Below are 23,846 nucleotides of genomic sequence, written 5' to 3'. Positions count from 1 at the left end.
ACCCCCCCAGACCGGGGCGCGAACCCGGTTCCCCTGCATCGGCAGGCGGACGTGCAACCACTGCGCCACCAGGGAAGCCCTATCACATATTTCTTCATCTATTCTGCCCTCTATCCATCCATCATTCCATCGTATTTTTTGACATAAGCTGCAGTTATTATTCACATTTTTTACTTTTTGGTACTCAGTTTGTCCCAAATTTGGCCAGTGTTCAGAGTATATAAAAATGAGGTCATGTTAATGCTTTTTACCAGGTTCCTGCTTCCAGACTACCAGAATCAGAAGTGGGGCTGAGGGTTGGCCTTCATGGCACCTCTATGTTGCTGCATTAGTGGAATGGCCCAACCAAGTGGACATTGCATGCAGCAATCAATCTCCAGCCTACCTGAGCTTGTCTGGTCTGGCACCAGAATTACATTGGAAGCTAATCTGCATTTCATCTTTTAAATATAACCCAGGACTCTGATCATTTCTGATAGAAAAAAACAACCTCTTTTAGAAAAATCGTATGACATCAGCCTCGGACAATTAAGCAGGAAGCTTAACCATCACTCATTTTCTCTTTATTTCAAGAATCTATATGAACCAGATGCTAAGGCCTTTATTCTTGGGCATTATTTGACTTATCTGACTAGTAGATTTACTGGATGATAATATGGACAGAACCAGAAGTAAAACCAGGACCTCCAATGACAAATAAGAAAAAAAAAAAAAGGTCCATATTCTCCCAGATGTATCCATTTATGGTGGCTTCATAAATAAGAGATACATCAGGTGGGGAGTGGGCAGGGAAACCTTTCCTATGGGCCTGAGGAGAAAGGGGCACATTCCACTCTACAGACCAAGAGGAGATTGAACTCCATGTTTGAAATGTATGTGACAGATGCAAAAGGACCCTCACTACATTGAGCTACTAAGTACAAGTAGAAAAAAGAATTCGTATCTATTGCATAATTTACATCCATGGCATTGAAATTAAAGTGGTTATTGGAACTTGCCACTGGACCTTGCTGGGGGTTTTTTTCCTTGTTTTTTAAAGTGTTAATAAAGATACATATATGTTATTCTATCACAAATTAATTTTAATATTTTAATAACTGTATTTCAATATAATTGGCTTCCTTTTAATCCTATATATTTAATTTTATGCATTTTAAAACACTCTGAAATGGATGCATCAGCTCCACCAACAACTGCCCTGCTTTAGGACAGTTCCCAGAAGTTGCACATAGCTTCCATCACAGTGGCAGAACTTCATCATAACCACTGGGAGTTTAGGAAATATGCCTTTTTCTGGGAAACCGTAGGCCCTGCTAAAATTCAGAGCTGTATTTCTAAAGGAAGTGGGGAAGAATAGATGTTGGGGACAACTAGCAGTCTTGGCCATAATATTATATTTTTTATTGGAGTCCAAGAGCTGTTAATTAGATTCCTATTTTTTGTTGTCATTTTGGTTTTCCTTTATCCTTACTTTCCCACTTGATTTGTCATAGACTGAAAGAGTTCTCTCAACCTCTTTCTAAATGTGTCTCTAGATTTTTCTCCCAGTTTTCCTTGTTAATCTATGCCACTTGTACATAGATAGCCATCCTTCAGAGAGTGAGATTGGACCCCGAACACTGGCTTCTTTTTTGGATGTGGTAATGGAATTTTTTGTCCTCTCTTCAGCCTTGATTGATTAAGATGGCGACCACTGTGTGTTTTACCTTTCTGAGTCATTTTCAGTATATGGTTGGGTTCTGTTATTCCATCTGACTCAATCAAATAGATTTGCTTGCCCTTAGCTTCTCTCATCATATTTGATGTGATTTTTTAAAAAAACTTTTCATTGGTTTGGTTTATTTTTGTTTGGTTTCTTCTGAAGACATATTTTGTTTGTTTGTTTGTTTGTTTTAATGGCTCCTTTTATAACCAACTTAAGATTGTGAGGAATCACAAAATTTCTATATTTTCTACTTTCCATTATTTTATTTCCTTCTCTTCCATCACTTAATTTTAACTGACTATATATCTTTTAGTGTTTACCTTTCTATCTTAAACACTGCTACTTATAATCTCTTCCAGCTCCCAGAAATTAAAAGTTGAGGAAACTGGCTTATTTATCTTACCATCAAAATTTTTGTTTCCTTCTCCTTCAGGTGGTGCTCTGATAATCTTTCCTACATTATCAGGGGTTGTAATGTTTATAATTTGTTCTGGAAACTTACTCCCTGGAGTTGTTTTGGATTTCGATTCATTAAAAAGATTCAAAACATGCTATCACTTCTTTTGCCAAAATTTCTCCATTTATCATTTGTTTGGCTGGTTCTTCCTCAAGGTGTTTCTTCAAGAAAGCTCACAGAAGTCATATTCCATGAGTACTTGCATGTTTAAATGTATTTTTTTCTAAATCCAACAAATAGAAACCTTCCTCTAATTTTTCTCCTTCAGGTACAGAACTCTGACTCTTTCCACTTCTCATTATGTCTCTGTCCTTAGAGGTTCCTTTTGCCTCTGGCTCACAAAGATCACGAGGGGTGAATGTCATCAGTGTTCTGTAGCCCTGACTCCTTGCAGCCAACTCAAAGTTCTGTTCAGAGCATTCAGAGGTGACAGAGAATTGTTCCAGGGCAGTGTGACAATGAGTCCCAGGCTGGTCAGGTGGTTTCCTCGGCACCCGGTCTGTGAACCCACACAGGCTAGCAAGAAAAACAGGCACATCTCACGGAGGAGCAGTCTAGCCAGTGCCCATCACCTCACATTAAGGATTACGCGGGGCTTCCCTGGTGGCGCAGTGGTTGAGAGTCCGCCTGCCGATGCAGGGGACACGGGTTCGTGCCGAGGTCCGGGAAGATCCCACATGCAGCAGAGCGGCTGGGCCTGTGAGCCATGGCCGCTGGGCCTGAGCGTCCGGAGCCTGTGCTCTGCAATGGGAGAGGCCAGAACAGTGAGAGGCCCGCGTACCGCAAAAAAAAAAAAAAAAAAAAAAAAGGGTATGAAAACCCAAAACTTGAGCCAGAGGTTACCTGAACCAAGAGGGTCAGAAGCAATAGGTAAAGATCGGAGGCTTCTGGAATACTGCCTTTGCAAATGCAACCGTTCCAAGGTAATGCTCATGCAACTTGAAAGAAAATTTTAGAAAGAACTGGCCTTAAAATATTTGACATTTGTAGAGTTTTAAAATAGATAGATCGATAGATATTAGTTAAGAGGGGGGAGGAATTATTGCAACTTAAAGAGATTAGATTCACAAAACAGATGTTGACTTTTACATGCCAACTTTCAACAAGAGGACAAAGTGGCGAAGAGGCGCCACCACCTTTGAGCGGCTGGGCCCCTGCCGCGGTAGGTGGGCCGCGTCACGCCACCTCCGGCCCGTAGCTTTGCCTCCCTCTCCTGTTCTGCAGCGGGCCCACGATGCCGCAGTACACAGGAGGAATTCAGTCACACAGCGGAGAAACTCTACCTCGCAGACCCTATGAAGGCACGTGTGGTTCTCAAATATAGGCATTGGGATGGGAGTCTGGGTATTAAAGTAACAGATGATTTAGTTTGTTTTGTGTATAGAACAGACCAAGCTCAAGATGTAAAGGAGATAGAGAAATTCCACAGTCAACTAATGAGACTTATGGTGGCTAAGGACTCCCATTAGTGTTGCCATGGAAACGGACTGAATGGTTTGAAATGAAGACTGTTTGTCATGTTCTTAGGAAGTAAATATCTTTTGAATTTGAGAAAGTGTTGGGACAGAAAATACTTATTCAGAAGTCAAGAGATCATTTTCTGTACTTCGTTTTTACAGAAAATACTTTATGTAACTAAGTGGGCTATTCAGAAGTCAAGAGATCATTTTCTGTACTTTGTTTTTTAATGTTTACTTTAGAGGGCTAGGAATGTAAGTGCTTTCAGTTAGAAAGCCTTTATTTAGTTTTGGAAATGGAACAAGGAATGCCTTTATCTTGGAAACTTTTTGCAGATGTTTGATGTTAGGCAAAATAAAAACTTACTCTCTGGTAAGTTTGTATCAGTAATTTGAAAATGAGATATCAAGAAAAGCCAATTCTTCCTTAAATTTAGTTAATCTGTCTTTAAAAGAAAATTAAATGTAACCGTTTTGCTGGATTGATATATTTTTTTTGGAGCATAAATTTTGTGCTGTTGATGACCAGCAAATACAAAATACGGTAACTGGAATTAACTGTGCACAGCAGTATAGCTGATTATATGTGGTAGTGTAGTCTCAATTATATCTAAAAATAACTATGAAAACAAGTATGCTTTACCTTAAACTTTACAAATTTAAACTATATATTTTGTTTCGTTTTGTTTTTATAAATTTATTTATTCATTTTTGGCTGCGTTGGGTCTTCGTTGCTGCATGCAGGCTTTCTCTAGTTGCAGCGAGCAGGGGCTATTCTTCGTTGCCGTGCGAGGGCTTCTCATTGCGGGGGCTTCTCATTGCAGTTGCTTCTCTTGTAATGGAGCATGGGCTCTAGGCGTGCGGGCTTCATTAGCTGTGGCACGCAGGCTCAGTAGTTGTGGCTCGCGGGCTCTAGAGCGCAGGCTCAGTAGTTGTGGTGCACGGGCTTAGTTGGTCCACGGCATGTGGGATCTTCCAGGACCAGGGCTCAAACCTGTGTCCCCTGCATTGGCAGGCAGATTCATAACCACTGCGCCACCAGGGAAGTCCCTGTGTTTTTTTTTTAACATCTTTATTGGAGTATAATTGCTTTACAATGGTGTGTTAGTTTCTGCTATATAAAGAAGTCAATTAGCTATACATAAACATATATCCTCATATCTCCTCCCTCTTGCATCTCCCTCCCACCCTCCCTATCCCACCCCTCTAGGTGGACACGAAGCACTGAGCTGATCTCCCTGTGCTATGTGGCTGCTTCCCACTAGCTATCTATTTTACATTTGGTAGTGTATACATATCCATGCCACTACATCTGCATCTTTATTCCTGTCCTGCCCCTAGGTTCTTCAGAACCATTCTTTTTTTTTTTTTAGATTCCATAAACTCTATTTTTAAATATAAGGGATTCATCGTATCATTAACTTGTTGAGCAAAGACTTACTTTGAATCTAATTTTCAGTGCTCAGAAACATCTGCCATTACTTTAAGTGCATGAACAGAATGCTCACTAATGGACTGAAACAACCATATTACAGAAATATATGCCACATATTTGCCATCTATATTTTCTCAGAAGGGCTAAGGATTATTTGAACTGTTAAATTTTTGCATACCTCTACGACACCGCAACCCATTTCTCTCATTACTTAATCAAGGTGTTAAGCATGACTGTCACAACTGTTCTCCATTAAACCAGAAATATGATATTATTTGATATTTATCTTATATTTATAACTTGAATTTTGCCACCTAAATATAATGTTCACATGTTGATTCCTACATTAAAATATTTTTTGTTAGGAATTTGTGTGTTAACCAACGTTTTAACATGGAAAGTTCCGTTAGCCATATGAATTTTGGCATGTTTCAGAGAGATCAGTAAATAAAATATTACATGAATTAAAAAAAAAGAGGACAAATTGACTAAATGTCCCAGAGCAAGCAAGCAAGTAGCAAACTAAACCATAAAATTAACATAAAAGTCAATGAGTACTTACTGTGTGTGGCACCAGACTGATCACACAGCCCCGCTAGGTAGGTAAAGAAAACTATGTTCCCATGTAATAGGGTATGAGGCCTCAAGAAAGTAAGGCTGGATTTGAACCCAGGTATGACCATGGAAACCAAGATTTTTATCATAATGCAGCACCAATTCATATAGATAATTTACCAATATTCCAAGAAGCAGTCATCTAAGATTTATGTTAAGTCACTGCCTGTGATCTCTTTATATCGCATTTTGGAATTTTAAGTTATTATTTGAGGCGGTTGTTCTAGTCTAGTCCCCTTCCATGTTCAGAGAAATGGATACAGAAAGGTTAGATCACTTGAAGAAGCTCAGAAAAGCAACAGAAATTGGAGATGTATTACCAACACCTTCACTTAGACATTTAAGCCTTAGAATATTAAAACATAAGGTAACCTTCTTAAAGAAACAGAGAAAGTAGTTCCGTGCTAGTCCTGTACCACTTGTAGAGACACAGTTTTATCTGTTATTTTAAGTTTGAGAGCCCTTTTTCCATTCATTCAAAAACAGTCATTGAGCACTTCTATGCCTGGCACTGTGCTGAGCACATAGTATTCAGCAGAGAACAGAGGACAAAGTATCTGCCTTCTCAGCTTAGAGTCCAGGGGGTAAAATACAGATTTACACAGTCCCAAGTCCAAATGACATCACGTTCCCATTTTTGTTGCTGGCCTTGGGACTTTGGCATCCATGGCAACATTTAAGGCATGCCTTGGTCTCAGAATGCACCACATTGATTGCTTCTGTCACTGAATTAAACACAAGGCCTCCGTCTTGGGGTAGCCAAACCAAAGCCCCCTTGGCTCAGTCAGGGAGTTCTTTCCCACCTGGGCTTATGCTGCCAATAATGAAACTGAGTTTGGTGCAAGCCAGACGGGCTTTTATTCTATGGCCAGAGAATGGAGAAGGGGAGCTCATGCTCTAAAGGCACCTTCTCCCCGGAGGGAGGGAGTAAGGGAATTCCAAGGGTTAGGAGGCAGACAGGTCATCAGGCTCTAGGAAAGGGTGAAGATGTCCAAGGGCAGCTGGGGCATGTGCAGTCTTCCACAGTGCTTTGCACACGGCACGAATTGTGCCTAGCAGAGTACAAATCCTCCCTTCGGGCGGAGATCTTAGCATGGTAATGGAGCAAAGGTAACTCTTGATACCTCCAGGTTTCATCTGTGCAGGTGCCTTCCTGTGGTCAAGTCAGAGCCAGCTCCTGGGGGGTTGACCACTGCATATCTCTCAAAGCATGTATCTCTCACAGGACAGCTACAAAGCACCTCTACCAAACACCAGGTACTTTTGAAACAAACACAGAGATAGATCAAGCAAGTGTCCTTCAGCTCTCAGGAGACGGTATAGAAACACAGAGATAAATCAAGGCAAGAAAAGTGGTGACCCTTAGTCTACTTTGTCCACTATCTGGTTTTACTGTGGGCCTTTGTGGCAACCTGTTGATAAAACGCAACTAGCCTGCATGGCTAAAAACCAGTTTCTACGCCTGAGGCCTGGGCTGCATAGCATGGATGACACTTCCAGGAAGTTTGCATTAAAGGTGTACAAAGATGTGAAAATAGATACACACACACATACCTATGTAGAAAATTAAATAAACAACTTTCATCACCAATCTAATGTGTGCTGGCAGTATAAAGCCCTCCACCCAAGGTATATTATCCCCCTAGAACTCGCCATGAAATGCCAAGCCCTAGAACGAATTAAAGAGCTTCACAGCGACTTCTCGGGATCCTTGTCAACATCACTTTGCCAGCTGGGAAATGCCCATCTTTCATAAACCTATATGCTCCACGTCCAACCAAAGGTTAGGATCAAAGTCTACTTGGGTGAAGGCTTCCGTTCTTGCCCCAGGTCTCAAAGCCCAGCTGTGCCCCCTCAGCAAAGTCAGTCAGCCAGTCAGAACACACGAGGCCAGAGCAGCTTCTATAAGGAAGGTGGAAAGAAAGGCCCCCCTGGCACAGTGATAACTGAGTCTCAGCAGAGAAACCGCGGCTGAGAAATGGAAGCCACATTGTTCAATCAGGGCCACAATGGGAGGGAGAGACCAAGTGAGTGGAGCAGGCACAGTTAGAAGAAGAAAGAATGTCCAACTCATCATGGAGACATGACCTGCCCACGAATGCAGGAGTGCCCATTCGTGTTATTTAAAGGGTACAGTTGACTTAGAACCAGTCTATGGGGTCAGAAGTCCACTGTGCTGGCATGAGAAATGACCACCAGAACCTAAATAGAGTTTAAAAGTGGCCACAGGCCTTTCTGGAATCTTCAACACCTCTGTCATTTCTACTCTTGTCTAGAGTCCAAATCAGGCTTTCTTGATTGAAAGGGAATTCAATCTGTAGGTACACTACTATGTCTTTAGACATTCCCAAGGCCAAAGGGTCTTGGCCCAAGGGCCAAACTCTATGAGTACAATATGGCCTGCAGTTGGACAGTCTGAGTTCAGATTCCCTCTCATCTACTTCTGGTTGTGCAACCTGAGTCAAGTAATCTTCTTCTCTTTGCCTTAGTTTCCTCATCTATAAAAAGAGGGATCCTGGTATCTACCTCACAGAACTCTTAGGATCAGATTTCTTTTTTTCTTTTTTTCTTTTTTTTTTTTTTTTGGCTGTGAGGGGTCTTCATCGCTGCACGCGGGCTTTCTCTAGCTGCAGCGAGCAGGGGCTACTCTTCGTTGTGGTACGCGGGCTTCTCATTGCAGTGTCTTCTCTTGTTTCAGAGCACGGGCTCTAGGCTCGCGGGCTTCAGTAGTTGCAGCACTCGGGCCCTAGAGAACGTGGGCTTCAGTAGTTGTGGCATGTGGACTCAGTAGCTGCAGCGCACGGACTCTAGGGTGGGCGGGCTCAGTAGTTGTGGCGCACAGGCTTAGTTGCTCCGCGGCATGTGGGATCTTCCCACACCAGGGATCGAACCTGTGTCCCCTGCATTGCCAGGCGGATTCTTAACCACTGCACCACCAGGGAAGTCCGGGATCAAATACTGATACAAAACGTTGTAAAGGGTTTCATGATGTGTCTTGTACCTACTAAATATTATGTAAGTTCAGGTGCACATAAAAGCAAAAACCAAAAGTAATAAGGGAGAAGTTTGTTTCCTGCAGGTAAGTCAAGAGGTGGTAGCACAGCTCAAGGTTTTCAGGGGCCCAAACTCCCTGCCTCCCAGTTCACCATTTTGACATCACCAGGATGGGGCCTGTGTGTTCATGTCCCATCTGGAAGCATCCACACATCAGGCAGCAGGACAGAGGAGAAGATAGAAGGGACAAAGAGGACCTGCCAGCCATCTCTTAAGGAGCGACCCCAAGCTGCCCCACTCAGGGCTCCACTTCTATTTACATTTCATTGGCCAGAACCTAGTTAAAAGGGAAGCCTAGAATCATAGCCTTCATTCTGGGTGGCGATGTATTCAGCTAAAATTCTATAGAAGGGGATGGCGGGGCAGGGTGATTTCAGTTTTCAGAACTTCTATGTTCTAGAAGTTATATGGTTTAGAAACTGAATGAAAGGAAGACATTAATTTAAAAGACCTCTGTCCACCTGTACCCCCTGGAACAGCCACTGTAGATCTATAGTTGCTCGAACAGCATGGAAATGCAAGATCAGAAAGACAGGTAGGGGGCTTCCCTGGTGGCACAGTCGTTAAGAATCTGCCTGCCAGTGCAGGGAACACGGGTTCAAGCCCTGGTCCGGGAAGATGCCACATGCCACCGAACAACTATGCCCGTGTGCCACAACTACTGAGCCTGTGCTCTAGAGCCCACAAGCCACAACTACTGAAACCCACGCACTTAGAGCCCCTGCTCCGCAACAAGAGAAGCCACCGCAATGAGAAGCCCGTGCACCACAACGGAGAGTAGTCCCCACTCGCCGCAACCAGAGAAAGCCCGCACCCAGCAACGAAGACCCAACACAGCCAGAAATAAATACATAAATAAATAAATTTATTTTTTTTTTAAAAAAGACAGGTAGGGAAAAAAAACCCAGGCACTGTGTACTCCCGGCTCAAAGATCTGCCTCCAGAGGGAGCCCAGTCCAAGATCATCCCCTTAGGACACTCAGCCACTAACACTAAGTAGAGAAATTAAAAGTGGTGTGCTGTAAATTGCTTAGAAATACTCATACACGACACCCACAATGTTGTTACCCATTCAGTGGACAGGTGTGCCCTCAGAATACAGTCATGGTTATAGGAGTCCGGTGTACTACGGTATCTATTAATCTGAATTGCTAAATAGATGGAAAGAAACAATGGGCTAAGAAGTAATTATGGGCCACCTGCTATATAGCTCCCACGACTCCAGTTTAAAAAGAAGCAGAGATATAGGTGTTTTAAGGGTCATTTTTCAGGCACCAATTAACACCCACAAACACCCCAATTGTTTCTGTTGGAAATCCTCAGCCGGGAGATATTGTTCTTCTGAAAACACTAAAAAGCCCAAGCATGGGGGCTTCCCTGGTGGCGCAGTGGTTAAGAACCCGCCTGCCAATGCAAGGGACACAGGTTCGAGCCCTGGTCCGGGAAGATCCCACATGCCGCGGAGCAACTAAGCCCATGCGCCACAACTACTGATCCTGCACTCTAGAGCCCCCGAGCCACAACTGCTGAGCCCACGAGCCGCAACTACTGAAGCCCGCGCGCCTAGAGCCCATGCTCCACAACAAGAGAAGCCACCGCAATGAGAAGCCCGCGCACCGCAACGAAGACCCAACGCAGCCAAAAATAAAAATAAATAAAATCAATCAATCAAAAAAAAAAAAAGCCAAGGCATGTAATCTAGCAGGGGTAAAACAATCCCATTAATGTTACAAATACACCCAGAGGTGCTCTTGTTGCTGCTTACGCCCACTTTAACCCCCCCCCCACGCCAACCCTCCCCCCACTTCCTCTTTCATTAACCTTAAAAAGGACAGCTCCACCGTCTTGTTCCACAAGGAAGTCTCTGATTCTGCCACCAGGTGGCAGGAATAATCAGCACCAATAAGCTGAAGCTCTTGGAACCAGAAAATGTCAGAATTCTGGAAGGGACCATGAGAACAGCGAGTCGAAACTATGTTGTCTATATGGGTGGACGGAGGGGTAGGAAGATATGACCTGCCCCGGGTCACATGTGTAATTAGGGACCTAAAGGACCAAGCCCCCTCCATTACCTGTGTCCTGTTTTTCCACCAACTCTTGCTGGGTTTTATTTTTAACTTTTTATTAAGCAAATTTTCAGCACTCATGAAAGTAGGAATAGTAAAAGGAGTCCCTAAGTGCCCAACAGCCAGCTTCAGCAATTAGCAACACTTTGTCATCTTTCCACACTATATGTATTGTCCCCCACATACCGCTATATTTTGTTTTTTGGGGTTTTTTTAATTTATTTATTTACTTATTTATTTTTGGCTGCGTTGGGTCTTCATTGCTGCACACGGGCTTTCTCTAGTTGCGGCAAGCGGGGGCTACTCTTCGTTTCCGTGCACGGGCTTCTCATTGCGGTGGCTTCTCTTGTTGCGGATCACGGGGTCTAGGCGCATGGACTTCAGTAGTTGTGGCTTGCGGGCTCTATAGCGCAGGCTCAGTAGTTGTGGCCTACGGGCTTAGCTGCTCCGTGGCACGTGGGATCTTCCCTGGACCAGGGCTCGAACCCGTACCCCCTGCATTGGCAGGCAGATTCTTAACCACTGCACCACCAGGGAAACCCCATACCACTATATTTTGATACCAAGTATCCAGAGGTACTACACTGCACTAGATAATGCAACGTTAAAGTCACCTTGGTTCACTAATTCAACAAACAATCGTTAGTATCTGTTATGTGCAAGGAACTGAGCTAAAGTAAGGTATGAGCACTTGTAACACAATAAAGCAGTTTGGCCACAAAACTTTTATGCATAAATCATATGTGTGCAGGAAGTTAGACTTTATTCATGTTTATACACTCTTGTGTTTCAGTAAATGGAACACGTAATACAAGTTGGAATTGCATTTTTTTCTCTAGATCTGTGGGGCCAGCCAGAGATTTAAATTTAAAATCAAACTCATACACTTATTCCTTTTTCAAACACATGGTCACAGCCGACAGGGCTAGCAGGGAACATGTTCTGAAAAGATACAGGCACCTACCTGACACTGTTTATCTATCTGTTGCCTTACTTGGAATGAACTACCATATAAAATGTCCAGTTGTGCTGAGATGGGAGAAAGATTGGACCCACCCAAAATAGGTAAAAGATAAATGAACCAGGTATTTGTCACATTTGGAAAAAGCGGTAGGGGGTCAGGATACCCGTCCAAGAGCAAACCCTACTCAGTTTGTTAAAGTAAAATTTAAAAAAGTAAAAATAAAATTGGTCTCACAAAAGAAGCCATTTTTTTCTTATGCTCATTACTACCAGAGAATGCTTTCAACTGAACAAAACACATTTTAACATCTCATAGATCCAACATCTAAGAATAAAATTATCCAGCCCATGGTTTACTATATTTTGTTCTGTTTTATCATTTGAAAGTCTGTGTGATGTGTTGGAAAGGAGGTTGGAAACCAACATGCTTATCTCAGCTCTGCTTATTAGAAAGTTACATGGCCTAGACCCAGCAACTTTGTTCCATTCTGTCTTCCTCAGGTTGGACCACACCGATCTTATCTATCATAACAACACAAACCAAAATCATCCATGTTTCAAATATAAACAATGACCTTCAGTACAACACATGCATTTTTCAGGTTATCACGGTACTGGCTGAAGCATGCTTTATCTTTAAATCTTGTCAAATAAGAAACTGCTAATATTTTATAATTTTGCAGGATAGCAGAGAGAATATGGCAAGCTCAGGGCAGGAGAACTTAGCTGGGCTTGGAGAAAGTCACGTAGTTCTGTTTGGCTGGGTGTTCCTCCGTGGTGCCTGCAAGGGAAGCAGAGTGAGATAAATGAGCAAGATGGTGCAGCCCTGAACCATGCCAAGGCGTGTGCAACTGACTCCGCAGGCCAGGACACTCATTTTATTATGGAGGAAGAGTAATGAAGAAGGAATATAGACAGACCTGGAGGAAAGAAAGATCAGAAGCAGAAAACTGATCAAGAACATGTTCACTCAAAGAAGTGAAATAATGCAAAACATTTAGGCATTTGTTAGTCTTGTACTTAAAGCATTCATATCTTTAAGGAAAAAAATATAAGTGAAATATGTGATCCAAATTTTCAACTAAAACTTATTTTTGGTATCAGCCACCATATGTACTGTAAGATCATGTTAGAAAACGGAAAGATTTAGGGATTTCCCTGGTCGTCTAGTGGTTAGGACTCCGTGTTTCTGTTGCAAGGGGCACAGGTTAAATCCCTGGTCAGGGAACTAAGATCTCACAAACCACGCCAACCCTCCCCCCACTTCCTCTTTCATTAACCTTAAAAAGGACAGCTCCACCGTCTTGTTCCACAAGGAAGTCTCTGATTCTGCCACCAGGTGGCAGGAATAATCAGCACCAATAAGCTGAAGCTCTTGGAACCAGAAAATGTCAGAATTCTGGAAGGGACCATGAGAACAGCGAGTCGAAACTATGTTGTCTATATGGGTGGACGGAGGGGTAGGAAGATATGACCTGCCCCGGGTCACATGTGTAATTAGGGACCTAAAGGACCAAGCCCCCTCCATTACCTGTGTCCTGTTTTTCCACCAACTCTTGCTGGGTTTTATTTTTAACTTTTTATTAAGCAAATTTTCAGCACTCATGAAAGTAGGAATAGTAAAAGGAGTCCCTAAGTGCCCAACAGCCAGCTTCAGCAATTAGCAACACTTTGTCATCTTTCCACACTATATGTATTGTCCCCCACATACCGCTATATTTTGTTTTTTGGGGTTTTTTTAATTTATTTATTTACTTATTTATTTTTGGCTGCGTTGGGTCTTCATTGCTGCACACGGGCTTTCTCTAGTTGCGGCAAGCGGGGGCTACTCTTCGTTTCCGTGCACGGGCTTCTCATTGCAGTGGCTTCTCTTGTTGCGGATCACGGGGTCTAGGCGCATGGACTTCAGTAGTTGTGGCTTGCGGGCTCTAGAGCGCAGGCTCAGTAGTTGTGGCCTACGGGCTTAGCTGCTCCGTGGCACGTGGGATCTTCCCTGGACCAGGGCTCGAACCCGTACCCCCTGCATTGGCAGGCAGATTCTTAACCACTGCACCACCAGGGAAACCCCATACCACTATATTTTGATACCAAGTATCCAGAGGTACTACACTGCACTAGATAATGCAACGTTAAAGTCACCTTGGTTCACTAATTCAACAAACAATCGTTAGTATCTGTTATGTGCAAGGAACTGAGCTAAAGTAAGGTATGAGCACTTGTAACACAATAAAGCAGTTTGGCCACAAAACTTTTATGCATAAATCATATGTGTGCAGGAAGTTAGACTTTATTCATGTTTATACACTCTTGTGTTTCAGTAAATGGAACACGTAATACAAGTTGGAATTGCATTTTTTTCTCTAGATCTGTGGGGCCAGCCAGAGATTTAAATTTAAAATCAAACTCATACACTTATTCCTTTTTCAAACACATGGTCACAGCCGACAGGGCTAGCAGGGAACATGTTCTGAAAAGATACAGGCACCTACCTGACACTGTTTATCTATCTGTTGCCTTACTTGGAATGAACTACCATATAAAATGTCCAGTTGTGCTGAGATGGGAGAAAGATTGGACCCACCCAAAATAGGTAAAAGATAAATGAACCAGGTATTTGTCACATTTGGAAAAAGCGGTAGGGGGTCAGGATACCCGTCCAAGAGCAAACCCTACTCAGTTTGTTAAAGTAAAATTTAAAAAAGTAAAAATAAAATTGGTCTCACAAAAGAAGCCATTTTTTTCTTATGCTCATTACTACCAGAGAATGCTTTCAACTGAACAAAACACATTTTAACATCTCATAGATCCAACATCTAAGAATAAAATTATCCAGCCCATGGTTTACTATATTTTGTTCTGTTTTATCATTTGAAAGTCTGTGTGATGTGTTGGAAAGGAGGTTGGAAACCAACATGCTTATCTCAGCTCTGCTTATTAGAAAGTTACATGGCCTAGACCCAGCAACTTTGTTCCGTTCTGTCTTCCTCAGGTTGGACCACACCGATCTTATCTATCATAACAACACAAACCAAAATCATCCATGTTTCAAATATAAACAATGACCTTCAGTACAACACATGCATTTTTCAGGTTATCACGGTACTGGCTGAAGCATGCTTTATCTTTAAATCTTGTCAAATAAGAAACTGCTAATATTTTATAATTTTGCAGGATAGCAGAGAGAATATGGCAAGCTCAGGGCAGGAGAACTTAGCTGGGCTTGGAGAAAGTCACGTAGTTCTGTTTGGCTGGGTGTTCCTCCGTGGTGCCTGCAAGGGAAGCAGAGTGAGATAAATGAGCAAGATGGTGCAGCCCTGAACCATGCCAAGGCGTGTGCAACTGACTCCGCAGGCCAGGACACTCATTTTATTATGGAGGAAGAGTAATGAAGAAGGAATATAGACAGACCTGGAGGAAAGAAAGATCAGAAGCAGAAAACTGATCAAGAACATGTTCACTCAAAGAAGTGAAATAATGCAAAACATTTAGGCATTTGTTAGTCTTGTACTTAAAGCATTCATATCTTTAAGGAAAAAAATATAAGTGAAATATGTGATCCAAATTTTCAACTAAAACTTATTTTTGGTATCAGCCACCATATGTACTGTAAGATCATGTTAGAAAACGGAAAGATTTAGGGATTTCCCTGGTCGTCTAGTGGTTAGGACTCCGTGTTTCTGTTGCAAGGGGCACAGGTTAAATCCCTGGTCAGGGAACTAAGATCTCACAAACCACGCGGCCAAAAAAAAGAAAACAAAAGGATTTACATTTCTAGATTGAGATAATTTTCTTCTTCCTTATGTGGCTTCTACAGACAGTAAATTGTCAAAATTTTTAAAAATCATCTGTGTTTCTTTATCTGCCACGCTTCCCTGGTTCTTTCTTTAATCAGCTGACTCATCCAAACACCTCATCTTTGCCATCCCGTCCCTCAAAAGTCTTTGGGTATCATTCATTGAAAGAACATTTGCTTTGTTGCTCTGAAATATTCTTTTTGCAATCTGTATTTTGTCCTAGTATGATGACGACTGCTTTGAAAACCAGAACACATCAGGAAATGACAACTCACTAAGGAGTAGAGTTGTGCAAAACAGAGAGCAAGAAAAGGGCAAACAGGGGGAAGGGCAAGTCACCATTGAGCAGGATTCTCCAAGAAAGGATGGAGATGAGGAGGATCAAGAGACACATCAAAAAGGGTGCCTGGAGGGGCTTCCCTGGTGGCGCAGTGGTTGAGGGTCCGCCTGCCGATGCAGGGGACGCGGGTTCGTTCAGGAAATGACAACTCACTAAGGAGTAGAGTTGTGCAAAACAGAGAGCAAGAAAATAGCAAACAGGTACGGCTGGAAAGCAGTGAGTAAATCTATCACCATGTTAACTACTGTGCAACAGCTATGGGGACCGAAAGCATGGCACTCAGCTGGCACTCAGAGAAATGAGTTAAATGGTAATTTGAGTGTGTAAGGCAGAGTCATGAGGAAAACACACATGCCCAAACAAAGATTTTGTGTTTATACAACTGTGCTCACAGTTCTCTGATGGGGAGAGTACCCAGGCTTGCTCTGACACTTCACTATTACTATTACTATTAGATTCCAAACTCCATCCCAAGGCAGAAAGCACTGGCTTCAGCAGATAACATCTCAATTTTAAAGTAAATGAGGCAGAAAAGAGTAAGGTTCTAAGACATGGTTCTAAAACTGTGTGCATCACACCCTACAGTTCCTCAGCGACATCTAATTGTACACAGCAAGCAGAGGTGCTCTGTGACAATGCCACATCTTATTTCTTTTATATATTGAATTCTGGGTAGGATCTCATTTTTTTGTTTGTTTGCCTGAAAATATCTTTATTATGTGTTCCCTTTTGATGGATATTTTCACTGAGTACAGATTTATTTTTAATTAAAAAAATTTTAATGAAGTAGATTTGGTGTACAATATTACATAAGTTACAGGTGTAAGGATCTCATTTGAAGACAGCCTTCTGCTAAAAAGGGAGCAAATTGCCCATCTATATCACCCTTAAAAAAGTAATTTTGGGCGAATATTCTGGGGGGAGTTTGCTCATGATAAAAGAATAACTTATTTGAAGTAGAAAATTTGAAATATTATTGCAGCAAAATTTGGAAGACAAAAAAATGACCTAATGACCTGTAGTTCCAGCAAAAAAAAAAAAAAATCAGTGCCTAACATATTAGAATATAGCTCACTTTAATACAAGTACATATTCATCAATAGGCACATGTCACATATATTAGGATCATGCTTTCATATTATTGGGTCATTGTCTATTTCATTTAATATATTGTAAAAAGTGTTCATATCACTAAGTAGTCTTCAACCAAAAAAAGAGAAAACAATACTTCTTTTCACACAAAAACCTGCACATGGGTGCTTATAGCAGCTTGATTCATAATTGCCAAAACCTGGAAGCAACCAAGATGTCCTTCAGTAGGTGAATGGATAAATAAACTGGTCCATCCAGGCAATGAAATATTATTTAGCACTAAAAACAAATGAGCTATCAAGACATGAAAAGACATGGGGGAGCATTACATGTGTATTACTAAGTCACAGAAGCAATCTGAAAAAGCTGCATACTGTATGGTCCCAGCTATATGACGTTCTGGAAAAGGCAAACTGTGGAAGACAGTAAAAAGATCACTGGCTGCCAAGATGGGAGGGAGGGGTGAATAGGCACAGAGGAGTTTTAGGGCAGTGAAAACACTCTGTATGATACTATGACAGTTGATACATGTTATTAAATACTTGTCCAAACCCACAGAATATAGGACATCAAGAGTGAGCCCTAATGTAAACTACAGACTTTGTAGGTTCATCATTTGTAACAAACATACCACTCTGGTGGGGAAGTCAATAATGGGGAAGGCTGCATGGGGTTGGGGGCGGGCGGAAAAGTATGGGAAATCTCTGTACCTTCCTCTCAATTTTGCTATGAACCTAAATAAAACTGCTCTTAAAAGTCTTTTTTTAAATTGTTTCACCAAAAAAAGTCAAAAACCAAAAATTAGGTATTATTGTAAACAGAAATATGAAGACTGAGGAGTAGCTACTAGATTTGGCAACAATGGTCCTTAGGTGACCTTGGCAGGTGAACTTAGCAGAAGCCATCTCAGTAGACATCTGGTCACAGTGGCTTGAAAAGTGAGCAGGATGTGAAGGAATGTCACCCAAAGTAAGGGCAATTCTTTCAAGTGGTTTGGCTATGAAGGGAAGGAGGGAGGGTAGATGTCCCATGGTTGTAGGGTCAAGGTTTTGTTGTTGTTTTGTTTTGTTTTAAAGATGAGAAAGGGTTAAAAACCAAAAAAGAAAACAATAGGAATGCTAGACATTCCATATAGTAGGTAACTTGGGACAATTTCACTCTAAGAAAATAATAATTATGATCATTTAAATAAAAAATTTACCAAACTTTGACTATTGGCCAAGCTTGGTGTTAGGTGGGAAAAAATGAGAAAGGCTTCTCTGTACTCCTGACCTTTGCAGCTACAGCTTGGACTCAGCTGGTCTCTATTACAATCATCCCATCACCTTCCTTGAGGCCCCGCCCACAGCAGGAAGGCAGCCTAAGTCAGGAGTACAATGGGAGTTTGGTATCAAAGGACTATATGATCTTTAAGGATCCTTTCAGCTCAGAGACATGCTAATAACTAATTTCTTTTTTGGGGAGGGTGGGGGGTGGTTTAAAGTAAAGAGAATTGAAGGTCTCATGGGATCTGACAAAAAGCTAGAGCTGAGATTTGGCATTATACCTCTTAGAGCATGTTCAAAACTGCTCCACATCTGCCAGCTTCCTCCCAACCTTCCCTTGCCTTTGCTTACAATAGCTGGACCAGTTTGAGACATTATTGCAAAATGATGAGACGCAGGAAATCCTCTCCACCATCACAAGAATAGGATGGGTCATGGATATTTCAAAGCTAAACAGTACCTAGAAAGATTGTCCATAAAAGATAGCCCAGGTATATACTTCACTCAGTCAGAGCAAGTGCTAGCTGAGTAAGGGAAATATTTCCCTTTAACCCAACTGATAGAAGAACCCTAGTTCCCAAGGGTAGTTTAACAGCTCTTGAAGATGCTGAGCTACCGTTCATATCTGCAGACCAAGCCTTGGGCTGCCAGCAAAATAAAACCAGCCTTAGTCTCAGTCCCTTGGAAAGTGGGGCTGGCAGAGTATTAAGGAAGATTTGTGCAGCCTCTGGTATTAACTTCATTTAGTACTTGCCTGAAAACAGAGCGGGAGTTGAATGTAGAGACAGGAACTAAAAGCAGAGATATTAGCCCTCTCCCTGAATAAATGGAGAAAATACCAATGGCTCCTTCTGAAGTAAAGGGAGAAATGTATGAACCTGGATTTTTTGTGACAAGGGGGAAAATGTCTGTGCATAGATAATTGGAGCCATCATCTTGCATAATAATTTAAAAGGACCTTTTGGAAAAATTACCTTTTGCCAAAATTCTGAGCAAAAGAGATCAGAGTCCATTGTGCTCAGGATTCTCATCATTCCATCTCTGTTCCAATGTTTGATTTTGAGGGTGAAGAGCAAGTCACCATTGAGCAGGATTCTCCGAGAAATGATGAAGATGAGGAGAATGACCAAGAGACGCATCAAAAAGGGTACAGGCTTAAACCATAGAAATAACCACACTTACCTCCTAAACACAGTGGTTTTGCCACTTTTTTAATGCTCATCTAATTTTTAACATTAATTATGATTTATCAGAGATGGTCACCACCAATCTCCCCTCCCTACTACCCACCCAACACCATTTTCAGAAAAATTAATGGAGCTCTAGAATAATCAACGTGGTAAATTCAAACTGCTAATGTCCTGGGAACCCAATATCCAGGACAATCTTCTAATTGAAGCTGTGAATTGCCAACTAATTGCTCCAGTCTATACAAAAGTAGCTAATTCATCTTCACAATGTTCAATCAATAAGCAATTGATTTCTCAAAATCCAATTCACTTTAAATCCTAACAGACTTGCTCTTACCTTGTCATATCATAATGTTCCAAGTCCTTATCACCCATTAGCAGGAGAGACAAATTATTATTTTTATTTTTTGGATCAGAAAAATGAAGCTCAGAGAAGTGACTTAGCCAAGGTTAGTGGAACAAAGCTAAGTTAAATTTCAGCTTCTGATTCCCAGTCCAAGATTGTCTGGTACTCTATCATAACATGAAAGTGTTTGTAAATTTTCTAAATTCCTATTTAAATTTGGTGTAAATTCCTAAGTCTCTGAGGGACTTTATTTTTATGTATAAGAAGATAGACTCGGTCAGAATTAGGATCAAAAACTCTTGTCACATATACATCATCAAGAATATCTGCCACCTTGGAAACCTGAACTTAGTTTCATCCCTTGTTTTACTTTATGAATCTCTGATCCTGGGGGCTGAGAGCTTCTCTTGGGTGGTCAGAGGTACTCAGGTTTCATCCGTGTTAATGGATGGAAAACAACCACCAGGAGATTGGGAGTTGTTCAGCCTAGATAACCAAATGGCCAAAGCGACTATTTCTAGCTACAGTACTTCCTTTTATGAAGTGTCAAATTGCACTATACACATTCCTTGCAATTAAAAAGTCTGATAAATTCAACTTAAAGTAGATGGATGTGCCCTATTACATGCTGCCCTCCAACGCTGCTACTTTATAACACTATATCCACACCTCAGGATAATGCATCAGCAGCCTTTCCTAAATTAGACCATGAAAAATTTAGTCTTTACTAAACTTATATTCCCTCAATATGTTCTAGAACAGTGTTTCTAATTCTCAGTACACATATTCACGCACATACATAAGACAAAATTTTCATGAAATAATGCCTGTCGTCACTATGTATGATACACTCTGAGATGTCCTATGCTTTTTTTTTTTGCGGTATGCAGGCCTCTAACTGTTGTACTGTTGTGGCCTCTGCCGTTGCGGAGCACAGGCTCCGGACGCGCAGGCTCAGCGGCCATGGCTCACGGGCCCAGCCGCTCCGCGGCATGTGGGATCTTCCCGGGCTGGGGCACGAACCCGTGTCCCCTGCATCGGCAGGCGGACTCTCAACCACTGCGCCACCAGGGAAGCCCTGTCCTATGCTTTTGTTTAAGGATGATCATCATGCACTGTGTGACTGGCTTCGCAACCCACTAATGGGTCCCAACCCACAGCTATAAACTATTGTTCCAGAAAAGCAATACGCACTACCACTTCATTTAGCTAAGAATTCGACAAAGGCCTGTCACTCTTAATGTCCAAGGTGCTGGTGTTGGGCTCACAGACATCTATTCTCCACGAAGTTACAGTCAGTTAAGGCTTCATAACAAAATACAATCAAAGGAGACAGTAGGAATAAGTCGCAGAGGAATGCCTGTTTGACGAAATGCAAGAAGGCTTTGTAGAAGCAAAGGGCTTGAGCTGTGCCCTGAAACGTGAAGGGGGCTGAGATTTGGACACAGGGGCATGACTGCTGGAAGGAAGGGAACTGGAGGTGTTCACCAAGGGGACGGGATCTCCCAGCGGGGGGCTGAGTCCTTTGAGATCCTGGGGATTGAGAATCTTCTATATTGGAGAAGGGGTTGTTTTAGAAATCCTGTCCAGTGGCCTGGAAGTGGTCATGATTAAATGTGTGAGTAAATTCCTTCCATTTGGCCTCAAGTGGGAGAATGAAGGCACATTGATCAAAGAGACATGTGCAGGGAAGCCAGGTTTCAGAGCAAGTGGAGAGCCTGGGTTGGGGGGGGGGGCACCGGGAGCACCCAGGAGAACGAAGGACAGTTGCTATGGGTACAGGCCTGTGGCCTCTCCAGACTCCCTCACTGGTGGACAACATCCTCCCCAGAATAAGTGATCAGATGCACACGTGGCTCACACACCACACACTGCCCTGTAACAAAGCTCTGGGCAGAAACAAAGACACCAACAATTCCAGAACGTTCTGAAAAAGCTATATGACAACCCATTGGTTAACGGCCCTCAAATCCGCGAAATTCTACTTTACATGTAAGCATCCTGTGAAGTCCGTCAGCCTCCCGCTAAACAGGGTGGTGACTGAGGACAGGGAATCTCCAGCTTGCTCACACTTTGGGAACCAGAAGGGAGAACCAGAAGGGATGAGAGTTCATTGGATTTTTTGGTGGGGGCTGCGTTGGGTTTTCGATGCTGCGCGCGGGCTTTCTCTAGTTGCGGCAAGCGGGGGCTACTCTTCGTTGCGGTGGCTTCTCTTGTTGCGGAGCATGGGCTCTAGGAGCGAGGGCTTCAGTAGTTGTGGCACGCGGGCTCAGTAGTTGTGGCTCACGGACTTAGTTGCTCCGAAGCATGTGGGATCTTCCCGGACTAGGGCTTGAACCTGTGTCCCCTGCATTGGCAGGCGGATTCTTAACCACTGCGCCACCAAGGAAGTCCCCATTGGATTTTTTTTATTAAGTCAGTATTTACATGAGAGCTTACAAGCTAGTGGAGGCCCTCCTAGCACAGTGAGAAACACTCTCGTCCTATGGTTTATTCTCAGCTTTTGGTTAGTTATCCTGTCCCCTGCTTTATTTCCAGGAGCATGTTTTCTGCATCTCTGTAATTCCTCAGGGCTTTGGCACATCCATTCAGCAAAGGTTAGCAAGCCATGGCTGATTTTAGTTTAAAATGAAATGAGCTTCTTATTTCTATTTTGTAGGACACATACTTCATGAATGTGTTTGCCTGCTTGATTTACAAAGCCTTATCTAGCTTTAGCGTGCCAGGTTATGTCGTGTATGTGGTGTTTACCTCTGTCTGCCTTCTTGCTTTTGTGTTGTTACAGGTGCCTGGAAAGGAAGTATGGTACAGTTTATGACTTTTGTAGGGAACACCAAACAATCCTTAAGTCCATGACCTGGGGCATTTTAATAGCAGGTAAATAACAAAAGGGGATGGAATACCAATGTCTCTTTTTCAGGATCCCTCAAATATTAGTTTTCTGTAGAAAACAAATAAACCTTTCCCTTCCCCTGGACTTCCCTGAATCATCCAAAGAGGAGAGAATTTAACCAGGATGCCCCTGAGTGGTGGGTCTCAACTTGAGAAGCCCATGTAGATAGCTTCCCTGTCCCGTTTATGCAGCCAGCAGCTAATTTTTTAGGTCACCTGCTCTCACTTTGTTATTGTGGTATGGATTTGAGGGTTGGATATTGCAAATACAGGTAACTAGAAAACATGGTGATAATCACAAGGCAGAAACCTAATTGAAGGGGTGATATAAGTAATCAATCAATGCTTTATATGAACACAACACAAGAAGGAGCCTAGGGTCATGTAGCCCACTCCTTTTACCTGAAAGCAGGACCAGACTGTCTTCACAGATGAGCAGGTGTCCTGTTTTGACTTCCTCCAAACAAAGGGCTCCAGGGCCCATTTCAAAGAACACTCCTGTCTATAAAATGTGAACCCTCCCACCCAAGCCCACAGACATTTATGCAAGATTGCTGCCCCCGCCGGAGGTCCGTAGTTTCCCGGTGCTCACACAGCTAGAACAGGGAGTAAGCAGGATTGAAAGCTTTCTTTGTACCGGCTCAGAGAGTATTTTGCAGACCATACTCAAAACCACACAGCTATGCCATTGTAGCACAAAGTAAGCAGATGGTGTGGCTGCGTGCCAGGGCGACTTTATTTGTAGAATAAAAATACAAATATACAAATACAACTGTCCTTGCCACCTACAAAAACAAGTGGTAGGCCAAACTTAACTTGGAAACAAAGACTTGTTTGCTGACCTTTAATGGAAAACCGTGTTGTTCTTACCCTAGAATATCATCCTCAAAAGCCATCACCTTGGTCATCGCCCCACCTCTTTCCTTTAGAGATTCTGTGGCACTTAGGGATTGTTGTTGTGACACTCAGAGATTTTCCTACTCAAGCTTAGGCAAATCTGGGCTACAAACTAGAAGACTCAATACCTTTTTGCCAGTAGTTGCTTTAGTGGCTGGCCTTTCTCTGACGGAAGCTCACCTGCTAAGTCTGAATATCAGAAAAAGTAGTACTAAGCAAGAGTGCCAATGATCAAGCAACAAGATTCAAGAATTCAGAAGGTTCTTTGAGAAAAAAGA

General features: G+C 42.4%; 1 protein-coding gene across 1 annotated transcript in view; it reads left to right on the top strand.

Annotated features, from left to right (window-relative positions):
* SLC28A3 (solute carrier family 28 member 3) overlaps nucleotides 1-23,846 on the top strand; it is a 61,756-nt gene that overhangs the window by 13,884 nt on the left and 24,026 nt on the right. Inside the window, exons 2-3 of the mRNA XM_024132909.2 lie at nucleotides 15,770-15,948; nucleotides 22,565-22,656. Coding sequence (XP_023988677.1) covers nucleotides 15,770-15,948; nucleotides 22,565-22,656 — 271 coding nt within the window. The remainder of the gene's footprint in view (nucleotides 1-15,769; nucleotides 15,949-22,564; nucleotides 22,657-23,846) is intronic.

This window comes from Physeter macrocephalus, chromosome 9 (genome assembly GCF_002837175.3).
Source record: "Physeter macrocephalus isolate SW-GA chromosome 9, ASM283717v5, whole genome shotgun sequence".
NCBI classification, from domain to species: Eukaryota; Metazoa; Chordata; class Mammalia; order Artiodactyla; family Physeteridae; genus Physeter; species Physeter macrocephalus.
Note: the sequence above shows the minus strand (reverse complement) of the source record. Positions and strands in the feature narration are given on the sequence as shown.